General features: G+C 38.6%; 1 protein-coding gene and 1 long non-coding RNA gene across 6 annotated transcripts in view; one reads left to right on the top strand and one right to left on the bottom strand.

The window, feature by feature from the left end:
• The window catches only part of LOC132393424 (T-box transcription factor TBX19-like), a 30862-nt gene extending 28002 nt beyond the window's left edge, over positions 1-2860 (bottom strand). The window contains exon 1 of one of the 5 annotated variants that reach the window (XM_059968639.1): positions 2217-2860. In XM_059968639.1, coding sequence (XP_059824622.1) covers positions 2217-2401 — 185 coding nt within the window. In that variant the 5' untranslated portion in view covers positions 2402-2860. Of the gene's footprint in view, positions 1-1121; positions 1211-2216 lie in introns of those variants that run through there. The other 4 variants (XM_059968640.1, XM_059968638.1, XM_059968641.1 and 1 more) reach the window with 4 other exon arrangements.
• Positions 422-22470, top strand: LOC132393427 (uncharacterized). The gene is made up of 3 exons (XR_009511868.1): positions 422-496; positions 13661-13760; positions 14805-22470. It is a non-coding gene; the product is annotated as an uncharacterized LOC132393427 (long non-coding RNA).
• Positions 22471-22606: the final 136 nt, after the last annotated feature.

The following is a 22606-nucleotide window of genomic DNA, read 5'->3' as shown; positions in this document are numbered from 1 at the left end:
TTAACACACAGTAATTCCAATAACTGAAACAGAAATGTTCATTCAGCCAGTCCTGGTTTGGCACAGGTTGCGATTTGTGCAACTTAATGATATTGTACATGCAACCACCGGCCCTCCACAACTAGAGGTCAGAATTCAAAGGATTCTTTGGGGAAGTTTGTACTCCATTGAGGGTTAGAACATTGACACTGCACTGCAAGATTTACCATTTTTAAAAAATATACTTCAACTTTCCAGGAGCTACTGTAGTTTTAATAATTTTTTCGCTGTATGGTTCCTTTCCAGTACTCTCTCACGCACGCCACATCATCTGTGCCCTTAACCAGGTCGTGGTGACCCCACGAAGGCCCTTCAAGTGGTCCAAGCTGGGTTCGCCATTAATTGTGTCCGGGTGAACCGGGGTCACTTTCAGCCTTGTGGTAGGCTGCTGAATACTGTACCCGGAACGCACCCGGTTGCAGACGCTGCCCAACCAACCAAAATTGGCAGTATACAGGTATTGATTTAATCTTTGCCACTTTCCAAGTTAATTCTATCATGCCCTCTATAATGGGAAGCACTGAGGATTCTCTCTCCTGACCCAGAGCTTTGAAAGACATTGAAAAACTGACGAGAGTGATACGATTTTCCCCCGGGACCCCCAACTCTGCTGCCTTTTGACAGCTCGCTGATATTGTTCTGAAATTAAAGACACGCAAAAAGTTCACGTAGAAACAAATAATTTCAAAATAAACAAAAATGAACATCTTGAAATAATTTAATTGTGATTTTTAATGGCATGCCGACACATACTGTTTTAATGAAGGCAGCCAACTGCACAGGGCTGCCCTCCTCACGCCTGAGCTACTCGGGTGCACGGAAGTCACGCCCGTACTCAGCAGAAATGTTATGATCTGGCCCAGTCTCCTTCATTTCTTTTCTCGCCATCACTGCCATTAATATTCTAGAGATTCACTTTGCTCCTGATCAGCCTCGAACCCTCGCTCGGTGAAAGCTGGTTTCCACCTCCCCCTTCTCTCTAACCTTCTCGGTTTTGTCATTATTTTGCAATTCTATTAAGCCTCGTCTTCACAGGTGAAGATGTTTTGGAGTTCATCATTTAGTTTGATAATTTCTTTTACCTCTTACGGACATACACGAATGAATTCTCTTCTCTTCCCCAATCGTCACGAGGGTATGAACTGCTAACCTAGTACCAAGTCTTTACTTCTGAAACATCTTGTTTTTTTTGGGGGGTGGGTATTTTTAATAATTAGTAGATTTCTCAGAACAAAATGCGAGATGAACTGAGCAGGTCAGGCAGCATCTATGCAGAGGATTTGACACCGAGACTCTTCGTCACTTTGAAGTTATCTGCTTTTGGTGCACATTTGTCTGAACCCTACACCCATCCAGCTGGCCACTGCAATGACATATCGACACGGCTCCCATAGAATCTCAATTCCTTTTCCGTTTCAAATAATAAAATGAAGAAATGCAAACAAATGATAACCATAGGAATTGAACGAAAGAGAAAAGGCAGAAAAACAAATGAACTGAACTAGGTCAGAGTAAAAATAGTTTTGTGTACATCTCTTTAACATCCTACCGGGGGGGAGGGGGGGGGTAACAAGAACTTTGTAGGCAACAGCTTATTCCGCCAAGGCTGTGAGACTTTTTGAACACCCAGTACACATTTTTAACAGCGCCAGTAGCAGTAAAACTGTTGCATATTTAACTATATGCCTTTTTGTCAACTTGTACAACATCTCCATAGAGTATGTTTTTATCTGTTAATGATATTTTCTGTGCTGTGTGTTGCACAGTGGTCCCTGAGGAACTTGGTTTTCTTTAGCTGTTTACATGTGAATGTTGATGGACAATAAACTTGAACCTAGATCAAATGTACAATAAGCAGTGTGCCCACTAAAAATAAAATTTCACAGAGCATTTGAAAATGTATATATAAAAATTGAACTTTAGTTAACAGTACCGCTAAGTATCATGTAGAGTATGAACATTGTAGAAGATATGCATAAATATAATGTATTTCATAAATATTTGAGCCATACGTTTTCAATTAAATGGTTGCTATTAATTATTCACAATGTTATTAATAATTATTTTACCAGCACTATTTGACTGAAGTTATCTTATTCCAGTAACTTGAGATTCTTGAATCCTAATGATCTCAAATCTATTAATGTATTCTACATTTAGCTGGTTGATTAACTAACCTTCCATTCTTGGTGACAATCATTTCGTTGGTGACTGCTTTGAACTTTTGCCAAAGATTTGCATCTTCCAGGACCACCTTCAATTGCTTTTCGGTGGGATCTCCCTTCTCACTGCCCGCCACCAGGTCACACTCAACTGCGCTGAGCAAACGGGCCACGCTGGTCTTCCCCTCGGCCTCATTCATTTCAGTTGGACGAAGTTCTTGGAAGGCCAGTCGAATTTAAAGTGAAACGAAGCCAACATGAGCACTGGCTGTTGAACGTTCCGATCAAAAATAAAATTCACCATTGGACGGTATTCAAAAATAATCGTACGACTTCTCTTGTCACATGACTTTGACCCGATTTGCTATTGGTTTGGTTGCAATATCAGGTGTCGCAGAAACCGTTAGTTAAAACCTGTTAGCCACTGCCCAGTCGCCCGTTAAACGTTGCGAGAGTAATTAGCTGACTTACCATTGTTAATTATTCCCAAGTTGTTTTGACAATCTTTTCTCTAACTAAAAAAGTGTTTATTAATTCAACATGTAGTTAAATAACCTGCAGTTTTATTATAAATGTAAAATGATAGATTATAATACTAAATGATAGAATGGTAAGCTGCACAGTCCATATTTAGTATACGCACATTTGCTCTAAGATAATGTACTTTCCAAAATAAAAAAATACTTAAGATGACTAACAATGAGTAATAATGCCGCTTTCAGACCACACTATTTGCAAATTTGACTTATTTTGTTTTATAACTGAAGATACTTCAATTTCTGTAAAATGTGGGCAATTTTAAAGTATCTTTGACTGTATTGGGTCGGATTCTGACGCTTTTGTATATTATACATAAACTTTAAACGAATAAGGCACGTACGAAGGTAATAATTCTCTCTGTCTCTCTCTCTCACACACACACACACACAAGCTAATGTGTCCTCTCTGTTATTAATTACACGGCTATGTTCTCTTCACGGGAAAGAATAATTGAAGATATGTAATTGTAGTTAGACCTTAAATTAGGAACGATTTACAAATTTGAGTATCCACCTTTATATGGACGGGCCTTTGAATTTTTAACTAACAGCGAATTGAAAGAAATTGGCGCCATAAAGATCACTGGAATTTAGTCAAAAGCAAATACCTGGTAATCAAACAAAACACGTTAAAGGGAAGAAATTCTATGAGCCGTAACAACTAGCAGTTTCGCACAATATCAATAACTCGATTATTCCAAATATTATTCCTTGACGCTTTTCCTGTCAAGATTCATGAGCGTGTAGGTTGTAATCATATACAGTTGCTTTTAAAGGTGGGATTCTCATCACTTGTCTCGCAGACATCGTTATAACAATAATTTTGTAACAATTGGAAAACATCTGAGTGAAATACACACATTGCGGCGGAGGAGCTCGGCAAGTCAGACAGCATCTGAGGATGGGAATAAACAGTCGACAAGGGTCTCGGCCCGAAACGTCGACTACTTATTCCCATCCATAGATGCTGCCTGGCTTGCTGAGCTCCTCCAGTGCATTGTGCGTAGTATTATTCTAGATTTCTAGCATCTGCAGTACCTCTTGTGTCTATGAAATCTGAATGTAAGCAGTGTCCTCCTGAGGCAAACCTTTCGATTATTATTGCGATATAGCAATATCAGTGCAGCCAACTGGGACATGACACATCGAGGCCTTGGTCTCCTCTCGCTGCTGCCTGCAGAAGTGAGGTACAGGAGCCTCAGGAGCCACGCCACCGGGTTCTGGTACAGTTATTACCCCTCAACCATCATTCTTGAAGCAGAAGGGATAACTTCAGTCGCCCTAACACTGAATTGTTCCCACAGTCTATGGACTCAATTTCGATATGTATTACTTATTTCTTTATCGTTAATATTCTTTTTGTATTTGCACAGTTTGTTGTTTTTTTGCACACTGGCTGTTTCTCCGTCTCGTGTATGCGAGGTTCCTTTGATTCCGCTGTGTTTCTTTGTATTTACTGCGGATGCCCGCAAGAAAGTGAATCTCGGGTGACATATATGCACTTCGATAATAAATTCACTTCGAACTTTATTCTTAGTGTTCCAAAGGAAACGACGCTGAACCGAGCACCGTACCCTTCAACCTCGCGCTTTTGTGATGTTTTAAATCAGAAATTAGGCTGCGCGTTTCCATTGCTCTTGTATTAATATGAGAACACTAGTTGTGTTCAAAAGTAACCTCATTGTCTGACCTAATAAATATTGGGACTCGTTCTATTTACCAAAACATACTAAACATGTAAGTTGAGGCCATTATTCCCTCAGTTCAGTTCTGTTAGGATAAATCAGTGGAATCACTGTACCTTTTATCTTTTGGTGTTGCAGGGAATGGCATTCTATCTCTGTTTTCTTTTTCATATCTATCTTAGATTGAAATAACCTCTATGTGAGATTTTATTTTTTTGTCCGAGTCCTGTTTATTTTGCACTTCTATACTGTCTTTAATATAGTGATCATTGCTCCATAGTCCAGCAACTGCAGTCTTTTGTGTCTCCACTGACTTCAATGTTGAGATAAAATGCAATATAATATTAACTCCTCTCCCCCCCCCCCCAAGACTACGGGGAAGCGTAAATCGGGATACATTCTTTTATTTACCGATATACATTGGTATAGATCCTGCTATATTATCATCGTAAATTCAGGATGAAATGTGCAGCTCGTTTCTGACACTGGGCTGGCTTCAGGCTACAATTCGATTTTAATTATCTGCGCCAGGTCATTAAAAGAGCATCTGGCGACTTTTTTTTAAATTTTCTGACACCGGTGTTCACTTTCCTCTCCAGGTCACCTATGATTGCTTTACCTTTGCCACCCCTGATCTAACTCATTGGTGATTCATTTGTACCGGCAGCTCTTCATTGTTTTCTCACAAAGCTAGGAGATTATGGAAAGAGCGAGTGAAATGGGATTTTTTCCCCCTGCAAGTCACCAATTAGATGCTTTAATATTCTGATCGATTTCTGCACCTTAGTGTAAATTATCTCTAAGAGTTAATATAAAAAAAGAAATATTAAGGAAAATAAAAATAATACACATTTATTTTAAATGAAACACACAAATACTCCAATCGCGAGAGAAATTGAGTTGATAGTTAAATCAATTTATCTTCCAGCAGAATATAAATGAGTTCTGCCCAGCACAAGAAAAGCATTGGGTTGAGCGCCCACACTTATTTTTTTGGGTCATGTGTCCAGATAATACTTGAGAAAATGCATTTTTGCTCTAGATTTCTGGTCTATCAATAAGGACCTGCCCTACAGGATTTTCTTTGCAAGATATTCTAATTCCTATACACGCATTCAACTGTGACTTGCAAATATTGTAAAAATGTGCGGAAAAAAAACATAACCGTGTGGGAAAAAGAAACGGACAAGTGATTCATTTATATACAGCTCTTTGTGGCCCCTCACCTTACCTAATTGTATTCACTTATCACAAGACTGACGGTGAATTACGAACTACACAGCGGGAAAACATGAAGGCAGGTGCACAGAATGCAATGCTTGACGGTAAACCGCGGCAGACACTGAGAAATATCTGTCGAGATTATGGCGGCGCGCGTGCACACCAGCTCCAAGATTTGTCTTCCGGATCCAGCTGAATCCAGGACGCAGATCGCAGAGATCTCAGCGGCAGATAGTTGAAGAACGTCATACTGGAAGCTATATTTCTCACTTGGTGATTTGACTTGCCAGTTAGTACCTTATGGTGGAGAATGAACGTGGTTTAACTTTTTTTTACATATCACAGAGTGGATGGAATATTACACATGGATGCAGAAGCTGAGGAGAAATATCAGAGAGTATAAAGATCAGTTTCACACATTTTTATAAATCCAGTTTAGTATTTAATATAAAGAAATCATTCAGAGAGATGCTATTTAAAACTTATTAGAATGCATAAGATGCAAAAGACAATAGAAGTCACACATTGAAGAGCAGCAGCGATGATATAAATCCTTCTGAGATCTGACTTGATATTCCACGAATTTTCAAAATACTTTCCCTTTATACCATTAAAATTAACCTGTCAAACAATAAACTGATAGCAATTAGATCCACGATTAAAACAGCTTTTGCAACTCAATAAATTCCCATGCAGCTTGGCTCTGGTGGACTCAGGTGCTAATTACTGTTGTTACGGTTCTGGGTTTTGAGTAATTATTGGTTGCAAATCTGTTGAAACAAATGCTTTTAGGGTATAGTTAATATCTAATAATTGAATGTATGCTTGTAGTCATTACCAAACTTAACCCCGTTGTAATTTGTACTGGTGCGATGAAATGATCGGAAAGGATGCCGTGGGAAACACAATTTTTCACCGTTTGTGTGACAATAACATCCCCAATTTTAACAAATAACAGCTTTAAGTCGGATCAGGGAAACGGAATATATACACGAGGCGCCACAATGCCTGGCATAAAACAGCGGGAACTATAAGTATGGTCAACGTTATCTATTGGTGAAATATCCCGGTTCGTTCTCACACCGTTAAGCGTTCTTTTTGCTTTTGACCGAAAAGAGTTTGAATGGGTTAAGGTACATTAAAACGATTGGATGATTTATCAGGTAAAATAGTTGGAATGAAAAATATGAGAGATACATTTAAATAAATGCGTACGCAGGGCCATAGTCCGGAACTAGGCAGTTTAAATGGTTCGGCACGGACTAGATGGGCCAAAAGGCCTGTTTCTGTGCTGTACTTATGAGTCTATAAATCACAAATGATCATTGTGCTTTCCAAAAATCGATCAGTTCAAAGTTCAGCTTCTTAAGTCCCTATGAATTAAATATATCAACATTTTATTTTTATATTTTATTCTCAAGATGGGGTTTATTGATACAATAACCATTATATTCCGAATATCTGGTTCAGCTAAAGTTAACGTCACATGTATTTCCCCTCTGGATATTTGGTTTCTAAGTAGAAAGTGATTTTGTTTTCGCAGACTATTGACAAACATACGTTTTCTCCACTCTTTTTCATATACTGTATCATTTATCCGGTCATCCTTCTAATTAACCAAATGTTTATCCCAGTTGGGTGACGAAACCAGGAATTAGGAATGTGATATTCTGTTAGGTTTCACGCAAGAAGTAATGCAAACCATGAGATGCGTATGCAAGTATATGTGACTCAGTTCAAAGTAATTACATTTCGTGACATCGTTCCAGTAAAGCTGCTCTGAATAATGTATTTAAGGTCAAATAGATTGCAGTTTGCCCCAAAGTTAGACTGGGTCTTCTGAGGTAACTGTAGGCACGCATGATCAATTACTGAGCTGAATAAGGCAGTTCCAATGCTGATAAAGTAAAGCAACGTGTCAGATTTGAAGGATGAATGTTGATATTACATTGCAGATACTGCCCTCAATCACCTTTCGCAATTAAATTTTCTATAACGTTCTCTTAGTGGTTACACTTCCGGTTGGAACCCACAGCAGGGCACGCTGTAGGTCAAACATGGAAAGACTTGATAACTGAATGGCCCTCACTCCATCCGAGCATTTTTTAATGCTTAATTGCCAGCTCAGTAATTGTACCCACTACTAAGAAGAAATTTGTGCCCCTGGGTGGTCTGGCAAAATCTACATGAATCCTCTGCCAGGACAATGCAGGCCATTCCTAGGACTGAGAGGCACCGGTCTTGACATCCTCTGGAGGTGTTGGCATCTGGAGCAATGCATGACAAGATGCAGATCAATCCCAGGCCACCAGACAACATTTCAAGCCAGGGCTTTCATTTTGACCAAACCTGTGTGACTGACTTGTAGCTCCTCCAACACTTTTGTTCTCAGCTTTAATGGTACAACAATTCTCAATCCCCACAGAAGCCATCCTCTGTCAAGGGCAACTTCATCCTGGCACTGGTAAAAAATGTGGGAACTAGAATTTTTGCAGCACCTTCTAGCCATTTTGGGTTGCCATGTAGACACGAGGCAGTGTGGAGTCTTTTCTGGTTTTCTTTTAGGTAAGTTCTGCCGTAATAGGGAGACTTTCAATTTACATTAGGGAGAATACGTGAAAGGAGTGTACTCTTTTGTAAATTTTTCAGGTATTTCCTTTTCCGAGGGTAGCTGGGACAATCCATCAGTACTTCCATGATTAGTTGTCATCTTGAATTCAGTCTTGTAATTGTATCCTCCAGGAAACAGACTTAAGGCCGCTCTGTAAATCTATGTATAATTTTTCTCTGCAGTAGTATGTGATGCAAAGGCTATGGGCATTCGCTTCCATCACTCATAGCTACACCTATGCTGCAAGGTGAAGTGTCACAGGCAAGCTTCACTGGACAATATGGATCATAATGTGCGAGTACAGTTTCCGATGGCCAACTGCTCCTTTGCCTTTTGGAAAGCCACCCCACACTGCTTTCTTCCCAATCTACAGCAATGAGATCAGCGTGTGAAGCACTGTAGTGGGTTTGGCAGGAACCTGTTATGGTAGTTGACAATTCAAAGTTCAAAGCAAATTTATTATCAAAGTACATATGTGTCACCATATACAACCCTGAGATTAATTTTCTTGTGTGCAAACTCAATAAATCCATAGAATAATAATGATTATCATCATCATCATCATTACAGTGCCATATCAGAACAGAGTCAATGAAAGAACACAGCAACTTGGGTGTTCAGCCAATGCACAAAATACAACAAACTACAAATACAAAAAGAAATAATAATAATAATAATAATAACAACAACAACAATAATAATAATAAAGATATAAACATGAACATTGGACTGGATAAATGCAGAACATTAAACCTAAAAGAAAGGTGCAATAGAACTAATAGAATACAGGATACAATATGACCGATGAATGAATATGAAACATGGAAGTATCTGGGATATCAACAAGGAAAGAAAATAGATCACAGTGTGATAAAAGATAACCTTCTGACAGAATTTACTTCAAGGCCTAAGAAAATCTGCTAAACAGGGCTCAACAGTAAGATATAACAAAGGCAATAAACACTTTTGCTATACCTATATTAATGTATTCTTTTGGTATAATATCTTGGTCCAAAGCCAATCTGGAAAATTTACAAAGAAAAATAAGAACTGAAATGACAAATTGCAGAAAACATTATGTACATTTGAATGCACTTAGATTGACTCTACCTAGGACAGAAGGGGGAAAAAGTATAACAGACATTAAAAATCTTCACAACAGTCAGATAAAACTTCTAAGAATATACTTGCATCACCGAAAACAAGAATCATCACTCCAAGTAAGCATATGATAAGAAGTATACACCACTAACCTGAAATGACTGCACAACCCAGAAAAATGAAGACGTCATCACTGATGAAGAAAAAGTTAACCAATGGAAGAGCATAACCCTCCATGGAAGACACCCACACGATCTGAGCAGACTGGATGTTGACAAGGAAGCTTTGAACCCCTGGCTCAGAGTTGGAAAACTCTTCTGAGAAATAGAAAGGTTCCTTGAGACAATACAGGACCAGGTTGTTAACACAAAAAAAAATCAAAAATACAAATAAAAGACCAACAAATTCAAGATGATGAATGTAGAAAATGCCAAGAGAACACAGAAACAATCCTGTAGCAGTATAGGCTCCTGTAGCAGTTTAACTCAATCTGATTTCTTACACAGGCACAATAAAGTGGCAAACATCATTCACCAAAATCTTTAAAATACAAACTAAGTGCAATCATACCTTACTATAAATACAAGCCTGATCCAGTTTTATGACCAATCAGTTATTACAGATAGGACAATCCATAATAACTGTCTGGATATTATAATACAGGATAAACAAGCAAGAACAACTTATTTAATAGATATAGCCATTCCAAACACACATAACTTACTGAAATCAGTAAGTGCAAACTCCAGAATTGTGCTAAGTTAAAAGAGGAAATTGCAAGACTTTGGAACACAAACAAGGTGCTGATAGGAAAATGTGCAACTGATGTCATCCCAAAGGCACCACACAATAGCATTAAACAATTAAGGGTACACAGTAATATCTATGTAGATCTTCAGAAGGCCACAATACTGAACACCACCAGAATAGGCCGCAGGTTCCCAGCAATTGACAAATGAGTGTGCTTTGCTATGCCCATACCTCAGGTTTTACCAGATTGAGCTAAGAAATAATAATAATGATAAATAAATAAATAAATAAATGAATGAATGAATGAATGAATGAATGAATGAATGAATGAATGAATGAATGAATGAATGAATGAATAAATAAATAAATAAATAAGCAATAAATATTGATAACATGAGATGAAGAGTCCTTGAAAGTGAGTCCATAGGTTGTGAGAACATTTCGATAATGGGGCATGGGAAGTTGAGTAAAGTTATCTCCTTTGGTTCAAAAGCCTGATTCTAAAGGGGTAATAATTGTTCCTGAACCTGGTGGTTTGAGTTCTGAGGTTCCTGTTCTTCCTTCCTGATGGCAGCAACAAGAAGAGAGAAATAGACAGCAACTGGCACATGTTCTTTTGCCCTGCGGCATCCACCACTGCTTGAATTTTCTCAGCACACTTGTGCAAGTCTTGTACATCAATGGTGTGACTGCAATAAGAGGTGTTGGTTAAAATCATTCACACTTGTCCCATTGTGCTCTGGGCCCATAATCTTCTGATCTTTTCAACACTGTTGAGATTTTGGAGATGTTCCCTGTCATCCTCAGCGATAACAATGATTTTATTGATTAACACAGAGTGCCTGGGCAGCCTTGCTGGTCCATCACTTTCTGCCAGAGTGCAGGTACAGATGCAACTCCAAAAATAAGCCTATTATAGCTATAAAGACCTTTGTGAGAGTTTATGGTGAGAAACACTTTGGACTTTGCTTCCAAATCCATTAGGTTGGTCCCAGATAAGTCCACATTGTTGCAGTGTTGCCCTTCAGAAAGGTTTGCAAAGATATCCCTCATCCTGGGCACAGGATATTGATCTACTTTCAGTACTGGGTTGATGGTGACGTTAAAATCACCACAGGTGCTGACAGACCCTGGGACAGCTGGCATTGCTCATAGTCTCCACTCAAGCTTGGAAAGAATTCCTTCAGCCTCCATGCAATCTATAGTAGCTCACTGGCTATTTATCACAGGCGGGCTTTGTTAAACATGGGTGTGGTATTTTCATTTAACATTATTTTACCCTTAATATGTTTGAGTTTGCCAATGCCATCTTTGAACACTGCTGTACCAGCATCCAGTACCTTTCTTAATTTGCTTTCAGTTGACTCTATTGTAGGGGATATGGCATGCAAGTAGTGGATGGTCTCCAATCAAGTTGTAGTTGTTTCAGTTAATCATGGCCCAACAATGCTGGTCTTTCTGCTTTTACCACATACACGCCCAATGTAGCTTGTTGGTTGTTGTATTTCACTGTTAGGAATGTCATTCCCACAGAAGTTCTTAGTTGATACCTTCAGTCTTCAGTTCACTATCTTGGAAATGCTATTCAAACTCATTTTGTGGAATGACTGAAACAGCCAAGCCAGTCTCCAATTCCATTTTAATTAATTTGCTCTTCACATCTGGTGTAAGCCATATTGCTTGTCTCTTGTTAGTTTTCACAATGTAATTCTTAAAGCTACTAAGTCTTGTGTCACTCTCATGATTATCAGATTTTTCATCAATAGCGTGCAGATTAGTGCTTTTTTTGAAACTGCAATTTGACATTTATTAATCTTTTTCTCTTCTTTGTGCAGTCCATTTATTTTTGTCTGTCCAACATGCTCTTTGTATGTGTCTTACTTTGTTGCATTTTCTGCAAGTATTGCCTTTAAACCTGTGTTTGGGCTGGTGTATGTTAGCCCCTGCCACAACAATAACACAATTTGTTTGGCCGGGCAGTTTTTGTTTAGACATTGTAACTTTGTTCATGCTCACTTTCATTTCTGACTGCAACTCAATTGTTGCTCTGGCTGCTATTTCCATTGATACAGCAATTTCAATAGCTCTATTAAATGTTAGTTGTGTAGCGGTGTGCTACACGCAGCACTGAAATAATGACATGGAGTCGGTAAACTGCAGTTAAAAAAGATTTTATTCGATCTTCGCGGCCTCGCTTTAAAGCCTCCCTGATCCTGCCCTCCCCAGGCGCGGATGCTGTAGGGGGCACATATTCACAGTCCCGTGCAGACCTTTCCCTTTGTTGTTGAAGCAGACCTGGCGCCCTTTTGGGACTGGCCTTTATGCCAGCACGCTGGCTATTTGTGAGCCAGTTTGAGTGCGCTAGAAAGTGGGTCGCCACAGTTGTACTTTAGTTAGAACATTTTTTAATACTTTCTTGTAAGATTCCATGAACTAAACAATCTCTCAGTGCATCATTAAGCCCATCATTGAACTGACAACCTCTTCAATTCAGCCATGTAAGTTGAAATGGACTCCCCTTCCTTTTGATTCTGCTTATGAAACCTAAAGTGTTCTGCAACCAACTATGGTTTCAGTTCTAAATGTTCCTGCATTACATTCAGGAGTAAAGGAATGCTCATTTCAGCTGGTTTGGATAGAGCAGTTGGTCAAACTGTATTCTTTTCTACCTGTTGCACTTAGCAATACTGACGCGTGTTTTTCACTTGCTTTGAATTACGGCTCAATTAATTCTGTGTACATCATCCAGTTATCTGATGTGCAATCAACTATGTCCATCATTACAATTTAGCCAGCCATTTCTGCTTTTTTTAAAAATGTATTATTATTATCACGGGTACTCACTGTTTCTAAACCTGTCGCCATACTCATTGCTTGTTAATTTCATGCTTTCTGCTTCCTTTAAAACTCGAACATTTCTATCTCCTTCCGAAGAAAAACATGCTGCACTTTTTTAAACTTAAACATCTCTTACCTGTTCTACAGAAAAACACACTGTATTAATTTTAACTTGAATGTCTCTCTCCCTTTCCAAAGAAAAACAATGTTGCACTTCAACAGTTTCCTCAGGTTTGTTTTAAAACCTCCTCATCGCTGCTGTTATGTTTTGTAGCTCCAGAAACTAATCAAAAGGAAAACACAGGAGCCAACTGTCTATGTAGTTTTTTTTTCTTTATTTTTAGTGAGACAAGTGGTGGGATAATGTTCCATTTATGTACTTCTTACACATAACATAATTAATTATGTAAACAACAAAGAATGCTTAATCAATATGGTTACAATGTTACTCAAATATCACTGAAATAATGAATACACTACAATAAGCAACTGTAACTTTTAAGCAACCTTGGCGTCCGCCCTAACAAAATTTATTCCACCCTGCATCACATTTGGAAAAGTAAAAATACATCAACCTGAATTATTAATTCTCTTTTTACCTCTACAGGCATTATCTCATTGGAAGACTGTTTCTAACTAAAACTTTCACTTTTTATTTTTGCTTTTTAATTACCGATACTGGTTTGCTTGCTGGCCTCGCATCCTGGGCGGTAGGAGTTTCGAGTCTGAGAGATGCTCGGGAAGCAACTTTGGGAACTTGCTGGAAGGCATCATGTAAATGATACACACTATGACTTTATGTATCTCAGCATCTGTAAGTGATGTCTATTTATTTATAATTGATGCAATGATACCATTCCACTCAATGGAGCATGTTGCATATCATATGCCATTCATTAGATGTTACAACTTTACTCTTGTGTAGTTTAACAACATTTGACCAAAATGTCCTGCCTTATGATATTATCTCATATCTATTTTGTCTCAATGGTGCAATTACCTTTGGATGTTCAGTGCAAGTCACAATCCAGAAGAACTGTTAATTTTTAAATTGATTTTATTTCATTGGTCAACTGACTCACAGGCTTCAGGGAAGGTGAAGGTAGAAAACATAAATAAGAAATGGCCAGCAGTTTCATCAAGCACGCCCTGCTCTAAAATAGCCAGAGCTTCAAGGAGAAACATTTCTTCCAGCTGAAATTTTTGGCCACTTCTCTTGTCATGTAATCTCTTGGGAAATGGAAGAGTGCCAAAAAATCATTAAAAAATAAAAATCCTCTGGAAAGTACTTTTCCGATTATCATAAATAGTCTAGGAGTCTCACAACCTAATTAACAACATTAAACAGTCATGAATTTGTTGAAGCACGCCCTTTTGAAGGACTACAGAATGCACATGGCACCAGCTGGTTATGTCTATCAGTGCTTCCTCTGTCTACTGGGTAACATGAAGAGTCTAATACACTTGCCTTTGGTCCCTGAATGATACAGTATACCAATTGCAATGCATTACTGACTGTTATTTATATCCTAAACCCTAATGAGGTTGATAAATAAATACTGTTCTACAATGAACAGACCAAATTTAAAGCTGAGGAGAAAAAATATGAAGGAATTATGCTTATCCCTTCTCTATTTGCCCACGAGGCCACCATGTAATTCAGTTTGAGACTAAAATCAGCCATGGTACCCAGTCAATCTGATTGGTGGCCATATAGTACCAAAATAGTGTCCTTCGATTTACTAGATCCATTGGTACAACTGAATATGCAGTTAACTTTATCTACATTTACTCTACATTTTGTATAAGCCAGAAGTGATCTCTGACCTACTATTGAACTGTTTTGGTTTTCTCACAGAAGTCTCAAGCCTTACTCTCCAATAAAATTATATTGAAGGAGGTTCAAGAAAGAAGAAATAAAAATGGTAAAACAACCTCAAATCCAGGTTCACTGAAAATCCCAGGAAACTGTGATACCAATCTTGGTTTGTTGGTATGTTGTCCCTGCTCACCAAGTTAATCAAATTTAGTTCTGAATTTACTTAGTTTTCTTCAGTTATTTTAGTTATACATTCAAAATAATATTTCACTATAAAGCTGGAGACCCTGTCATATTGTTGTAACAAAGGCAAAATAAATTAATTTCAGAACCATAATTCAAACCATTAGGAATATGAGAAATCTTACCTGTGCGTTACTGCTTTGTTTCCAAATCAACTGGGAACAGTCTCTCTAACCTGCAAAGCTGTATCACCCACTCTCATCAGCCATGAAGCACCTGTACCTACTTAGTGGCATTTGAATAAACTGGTACATTGTTTTAAAATGTGCAAAACAAAATGAAGTGATGCAATTATTCAATTTTATTTCAAAACTCTTTAAAAATCAACTGTATGTTCTTGCATGTGTGAATTGTCTTGTAATTATCACAAAGATAAACTCAGTGGAAGGTTGCATTAACGCATTAACTTCACAGCATGTCTCCCTACATTTTGATCTATCTTGATTTTATTTTTTCAGTGTGGCTACTAATAAATGTATCATGTGAGAAATTGGAAGCAGCAGCCAAAGCCCAGAGTAAATTAGCTTTGTAAATACTGACTATATATTGTTCATCATATATAACAACAGCTACTTGGTGTTCTGAATCCAATCAAATTAGGAACTTCGTGGAAAAAAACTGTCAAAATCTTATTTTTAAACAAGTAGCATTTTGATTAGAATTTACATTCACTCATGTGCTTACCTGTACTAAGTTTTGTATTTCTTCACCTCAGGTTCACATCATTTAAACTTCTTAATTTAAAAGTGTCGACAGGTGTTTTACATAACTAAGGAAAGGTATTAACTGTCAGCCTCCCAGCTGACATCTGATCATTCTGTTTTGTTCCTTGTCCGCTCAGAATTCTGCACAAAATCAACACATCAGCCAAAATCTAAATGAGACAGTTGACTAATATTTCCATCTCCTGTATATTATCCAAATCACTTGAAGCAGAAAAGTGTCCTCAATGTACCAGAAGCCTGCAGAAATCTAATCTCCGAGAAACTCAATCTCCTACTCTGTACACTATTGTCGACAACCTCAAGCAGCACGTTGCTTTAGGCAAGGCGAAGATATAATTGAATTTCTAAAATAGCCATCTGTCTACTCATGCTTTTAATTACTGATAGGTTGTGCTTTAGGATTATAAAATTTTAAATGGCTTAACATTGACATTAAAAATTGAGATTGGTTCAATTAGCCATTATTCTACAGAACCAATCTCTTACAAGAAGTTCAGGTGGTGAAAAGACCAAACTACAAATCTCTATTTTATTTGGCACTAGCACCTTAACAACCCCCCATCGATCTACCTAATAAATATGGTAAGTTATTTGTTTTTGCTGTATCTTTCTTTTAAGAAGTGTTACTATTGTACTATTTATTAAACTGTACACAGATCCTATTTGCTCACATTAGCCTATATTCCTCAGCACCTTTCCTATCCAAGTACCTGTCCAAATAATTTTTGAGCATTGCACCTGTATCTGCCTCAACCACCTCCTCTGATAGCTTATTCCAGATATTCACTACCTTCTGCATAAACACATTAACTCTCAGTCTCCTTTAAATTTCTCTCCCTTTCATCTTAAACCAGTACCCTCTAGATTTACACTCTGTTTCCTGGGAAAAAGATTCTATCTATCCAATCTATGGACCTCTTCATTTATAAATTTATATAAGGTCATGACTTGGTCTCCAAGGGTTCAGTAAGAATAACCCTAGCCTGTCTGATCTTTCCTTATAACTACAGCCCTCTATTCCGGGCAACATGCCTGTGAGCCTCTTCTGCACTATTACTACCACATCCTTCCTGGAATGTGGCAACCAGAATTGTACATAATATGTGGTCTAATCAATGTTTTGCATAAATGCAACATTATACTCAGTGCCTTGGCCTATGAAAGCAAGCTTACCAAATGCATTCCTCTCTACCCTATCCACCTGTAGCAGCACTTTCTGGGAGCTATAAAATTTGCACATCAAGGTCCCTCTGTATATGAACACTGAGGCCTCTGCAATTTCCTTTGGCTGCCCCAACATAATTTGACCTCTCAAAGTACCTTATCTCCCATAGGACATGGGCAAGCAGCCCTTTTGATGGTGACCATTGGAGTCACTCACCCCGAGTACCCACTCCTGCATTGGGCTTCCTACATTACGTGTTACACTGTCAGATCACAATAATGTAAAAGCTTGTGCTTACAACTGGATTTATTGTTACTCTCTTTCTCCACCAGGCTGAATAATAAATCTCTGCAGCAGGGGTGCTGCATGGCCTCAGTCATAGTGAGTGCCAGGCCTCAGGTTGCCCAGTGCACTCTGCCAGGATGCCGGGGCAGCCTGGCATCCAAGCTGGAGTTGGTGCTACCACCAGTGTTTGCTTGGCAGAAGACAAGCTGATATTGTGTTTGACTGCAGACTGCTGCAGCATTCAGTCTTGGACCATATTTTTTGTGTCTGTAATTTACTTATATCTTATATGTGCCTTGTGCTGTGTATGACTGTTAGTACTGTGCTTTGAACCTTGGTCCCAGAGTAACACTGTTCGGTTTGGCTGTATTCATGGGTATTTATGTATGGAACAATTAAACTTGAACTCCTGATTACTGCATTGCATAGGAAAGTTTACAACATGCATTTCAGGCAAAACAAATACAACTCTGTCATCTCTGGTCTACAGAGTATCAGTCAAGGATAATGCACAGTCTAAGTGAGGCAATATGAAGTCGACTAAAGAATGCAGCCATTCCAAAGGATAGTTTTCAGTTGGGGTTCTCAATTATCAGTCATTTATGGCAGCTGGTTCTCAGCTTAGCAGTCATGTTGAAGTGAAGCATTCTGAGGAAAGGATTTTGATCTGCAACACCAACTCTTGTCTCTGCAGCCTGACTTGTTGAGCAATTTCTGTTGGTAGTTATTGAGACCAAGAAGAAAGAAGAAAGCCTTTAACTCCGAGTCGAGTCATTGGGATCGGGACGCCATCATGACAGCGTTCTTTTAGCAGGCTTTCTTATTTTTACGAGGCCGAGTTGCTAGCTTGGCGCTCAACCCAGCACGGATGGAGAGCGTGCAAGGGAGCCGGCTGGATTCAAACTCGGGAGCCTTCACCCTGAAGTCCGGCGCTGATGCCACTACACCACCATCCAGCCTAACAGAGACCAAACTGGTGTGCAATTTGTGGGTGCATACAGGATAACGTTGCACCCAGTATCAATTTTTAATGTGGAAAATTAATGTCACTTTGAGAGTGAATAAAAGTTGCTGTACAAACTAGATTGATGGTTTTGGCCAAGTTTGTGGACAATAAGTGGTTGGCAGGTAGTGTTGAGGAAGTAGGGAGACTGCAGAAAGACTTTGGCAGATTACAAGAATATGCAAAGAAGTGGCAGATGGTATAGTGTAAGGAAGTGTATGGTCATGCACTTTGGTAGATGGAATAAAGGCATGGACTAGTTTTTTAAATGGCGAGAAAATTCAGAAATGGGGATGCAAAGGGACTTGGGAGTCTTTGTGCAGGATTACTTAAAGATTAGATAGTAAGGAAGGCAAATGCAATATTAGCATTCATTTTGAGAGGACGCGAATATAAAAGCAAGAATGTAATTCTGAGGCTTTATAAGCATTGGTCAGACTGCACTTGGAATATTGTGAGCAGTTTTGGGCCCCATAATCTAAGAAAGGATGTGCTGGCATTTGAAAGGGCCCAGAGGAGATTCACGAGAATAATCCTGGAATGAAAGGATTAACATATGAAGAGCTTTTGATGGCTCTGGACCTGTACTCACTGGAGTTTAGAAGAATGAGGGGTATCTCATTGAAATGTATCAAATATTGAAAGCCTAGATAGTGGATGTGGAGAGGGCATTTCTTATAATGGATGAGGGGTAAGTCGAGGACCAGAGAGCACAACCTCAGAATACAAGGACATCCCTTCAGAAAAGAGAAGAGGAATTTCTTTAACTAGAATATGGTGAATCTGTGGAATTCATTTCCATGGATATTGCAGATGCCAAGTCATTGGGGAGAGTTAAAGCAGAGGTTGATAGGTTCTCGATTAGCAAGGGTGTCAAAGGTTAAATGGAGATGGCAGGGGAATGGGGTTGAGAGGGATTATAAATCAGCCATGATGGAATGGCAGAGCAGCTGCAATGGGCTGAATGGCCTAATATGTTTTACAGTGCAGAACACTATCTGTATGTGCATTTAATAGTAAAAATTGTCCAAAAATGTAGCTATACTACTATAGTAGCTACTACTATACTAGTAGCTATACTACAACACATAAGCATTACTATTTCTCAATTTTCTCAGAGTATTTAATTGCAGTTCATTTTTAAGAATTTCAGTTACTGATCGTCAGTTCCAGTAAGGGTCTGAACCATTTCAAATGTTACAAGCAATCTACAGTCAATGCCAAACACACTAGTTAACCAGTGTCACAGATGTTTGCTTTGTACATCTTATAATGCAATATGGAAGCAACATCTTACACTTTTAAATTAATAACAAAAGAATATAATATACTTTAAATCTGATAATTACCATAAAATGAAATAAATTTAGGGATTGCAATGCAGAATTTTATGCTGTGGATTGTATTTTCATAGTGCTGCCCTTCCACTTATTAGGAAATGATTGGTTATAAAGAAAATCACCGCCAAGGTAAAATATTTCCAAAGATAACATTTTGATAAAAAAGACATGTAATACATTTTCCCTGAAACTGAAGCTCCCTCCAGTGGTAAGATTGGACATAAAGGATACAAAATATTCAATTCAAGATCATCCCTAAAAAGTTAAAGGTTCAAAGCAAATTTATTATCAAAGTACATGTACAACCTTGAGATTCATTTTCTTACAGGCATACTCAATAAATTTATAGCATAATAACCATAACAGAATCGATTATAGACCGCACTAACTTGGACATTCGGTCAATGAGTAAAAGTCAACAGACTGCAAACACAAAATAATAAGAAATAAATAAGCAATAAACATCAGTAACATGAAAAGAAGAGTCTGTGAAAGTGAGTCCATAGCTTGTGGGAACATTTCAGGGCAAGTAGAGTGAAGTTATCACCTTTGGTTCAAGAGCATGATGGCTGAGAGTAATAACTGTTCCTAAACTTAGTGGTGTGAGTCCTAAGGTTCCTGAAGGTAGCAGTGAGAAGAGAGCATGTCCTAGCTGATGGGGGTCCTCAATGATGGATGCTGCTTTCCTGCAACAGAGTTTCATATAAATGTGCTCAACGGTGGGGAAAGCTTTGCCTATGATAGACTGGGCTGTATCCACTACTTATTGTAGGACTTTACATTCAAGGGCATTGGTGTTTCCATACCAGACTGTGATGCAGCTGGTCAATATACTCTCCACTACATATCTATAGTGGATGTGTATTTGAATGCACATTCAAATGATTGTATTCAAATACTTTTATTTGAATACAAGTTCAAATGTCAGGAATGTTGAGTCTATTAAGAACCAGCTATCCATAATCACCAGTAACAGGGTTTTCTCACTACTTAAAGACAGGTTATAATTGGCAAATCCATTGCTTATCTCCCATCTCTGGCTAGTTATTAACGAATCCTCTTGATCTGCTACACAAAGAAATTAGGTGGAGTTGCAAGATTTTTCCTGCAGGAATAGGGTCTAGCAGTCTGTACTCCGATGATAATGGCAAACAACTTGAAAGGGAAATTGAATGTAGTAGCCTTTAAGGCTTGCTGCCTACAGGTTGATAAGAGTGCCCTTTGTAATGCTACACCTTGGAAATATTTGCTTGATGGCAGGGAGGGTGTTAATGTTTAACCTGATTATCATACTTCTTATTGACAGCTGGAACTACACATAGCCAGGGGATTGCAGAGTACTTCCTCACACCTCTACTTTATGATGGTGATGCCCCCAAGATATTCTGAATGTTGAGTAACTCACACAGAATTTATAACCCTTGATTCACACCTAGTGAATTTGGTCATAGTATTAAGAAAGCTCTCCTCCTGTAAGCTGTATGGAAGGGTGGGGGAGAGGGCAAGGTTGCATATCTTAGGGAGGCAGTTAGACTCTCTACTGGCAGAAAGTAATACTTACTGGCACTTAGAATATTACAATATTTGATACTATTGAACTCAAGCAATGTTAGCTAGATGCTTTGAGATTTACAAATAGCATATTGTGGAATTTTAATTATTGAAAAGGGAAGGTCATTGAATAAAGAACTGAATGATCAGACCTGAAAGACAGTTTGGGGAACTCTTGCAGCGACAGACTGGGACTATAATGATCACCCTTCCCTTTTTCAGATTTAATGAGCAACTTCCATAAAGCTGTTTGATCTCATTCACGTTTATTTCAGGACAACTCCTCTTCACGTTGTGGCAGCACAATTGGTCTGATCCATCAGCTTCTGATGTTTAGGATGCAACTATCATGTATTATGCTTTAGGTTACTATCTTACTATTTCTATATACATCTGATGCAGAAGTGCTGAAATCACTTTATGCCAATGAGCATTGGTAGGAAGGGAAACACTTCGAATAGCTCGGGTGAAAGACCTTTAGTCAGAACTCTCCTACTGAGATGGAATGGGAGGAGAAAGAGAAAACAGAAGTATAGAGGGATAGGACAAGTAACAGGTAGAACAGATAAAAGGGAAATTATGGAGGAAAGGTGAAGAATGGGAAAGTTGTGGGGGGGGGGTGGAGTTGGAATGGGAAGGGACAGAACATACAAGAGTTTTATTGAGGATACGTGCTTTGTCTGCAATGGCCACCTTGAGCTTCCACTTACATGCCACTTCATCCCACTTCCATTCCCACACTGACCTGTCACTCCTTAGCTTTCCGCACAGAGGTGAAATCCTAGCTACAAGAACACCACCTAATTTCACTGTGTTCCTTACTACTCACTCCCAGTAATCTTGGCTTCTCTCCCCTTTTGCTTATTTTTTTTCTATTTACCCCACTTGGTCTCATCTGCCTGTCATTTCCCTCTTCATACTGCCCACCACCTCCATTCTGCTAAGCTTCTGGATTCTAGCCATCTTTCCTCTTCTTCCCCTATCCTGACCTGAGGCGTCAACTCCTTCCTCTTTTGCCTCTGCAATGGCATTATAACGTCAAAATCCAAAGGGAGATAATTAAACTAGATCATTTATCTTTCCACAACTATACAGAAAAGAAATGGACTTGTGTAGGCCTAATCATTAACAACTTCTAAACTACTACTGAGCTTCCTTATATACATGCCATGCTAGTTCATGAGTTAGAAACGAGTAGCAATGACATGACTAAAGAATATGGGCCCAACATCATGAACAGCAAAACTTTCCTTTCACCATCCTGCTCTACCTCCCAGTGTCATTGGAGCTTCTGTATTCCCCAAATCACAAGAGGAAAACAGAAGCTGTGTTTTGTCAATGGAAACACTTCAATTGAAAAATAAGCTGTGTTCAAGAATTTGATGCAAGAAGACTTTAAGAGGCATTGACCCTAATAATCTCTTTCTGTATTTGAAGATCATTTTGTTTGATAGAGAAGCTTCAAAAGAAACTGAAATAATTATTGTGCTTCTTTGCAATTAAATAATGTTTTACAATAATCAGAAGCC

The sequence above is a fragment of the Hypanus sabinus genome, chromosome 4 (assembly GCF_030144855.1).
Source record: "Hypanus sabinus isolate sHypSab1 chromosome 4, sHypSab1.hap1, whole genome shotgun sequence".
NCBI lineage: Eukaryota > Metazoa > Chordata > Chondrichthyes > Myliobatiformes > Dasyatidae > Hypanus > Hypanus sabinus.
Note: the sequence above shows the minus strand (reverse complement) of the source record. Positions and strands in the feature narration are given on the sequence as shown.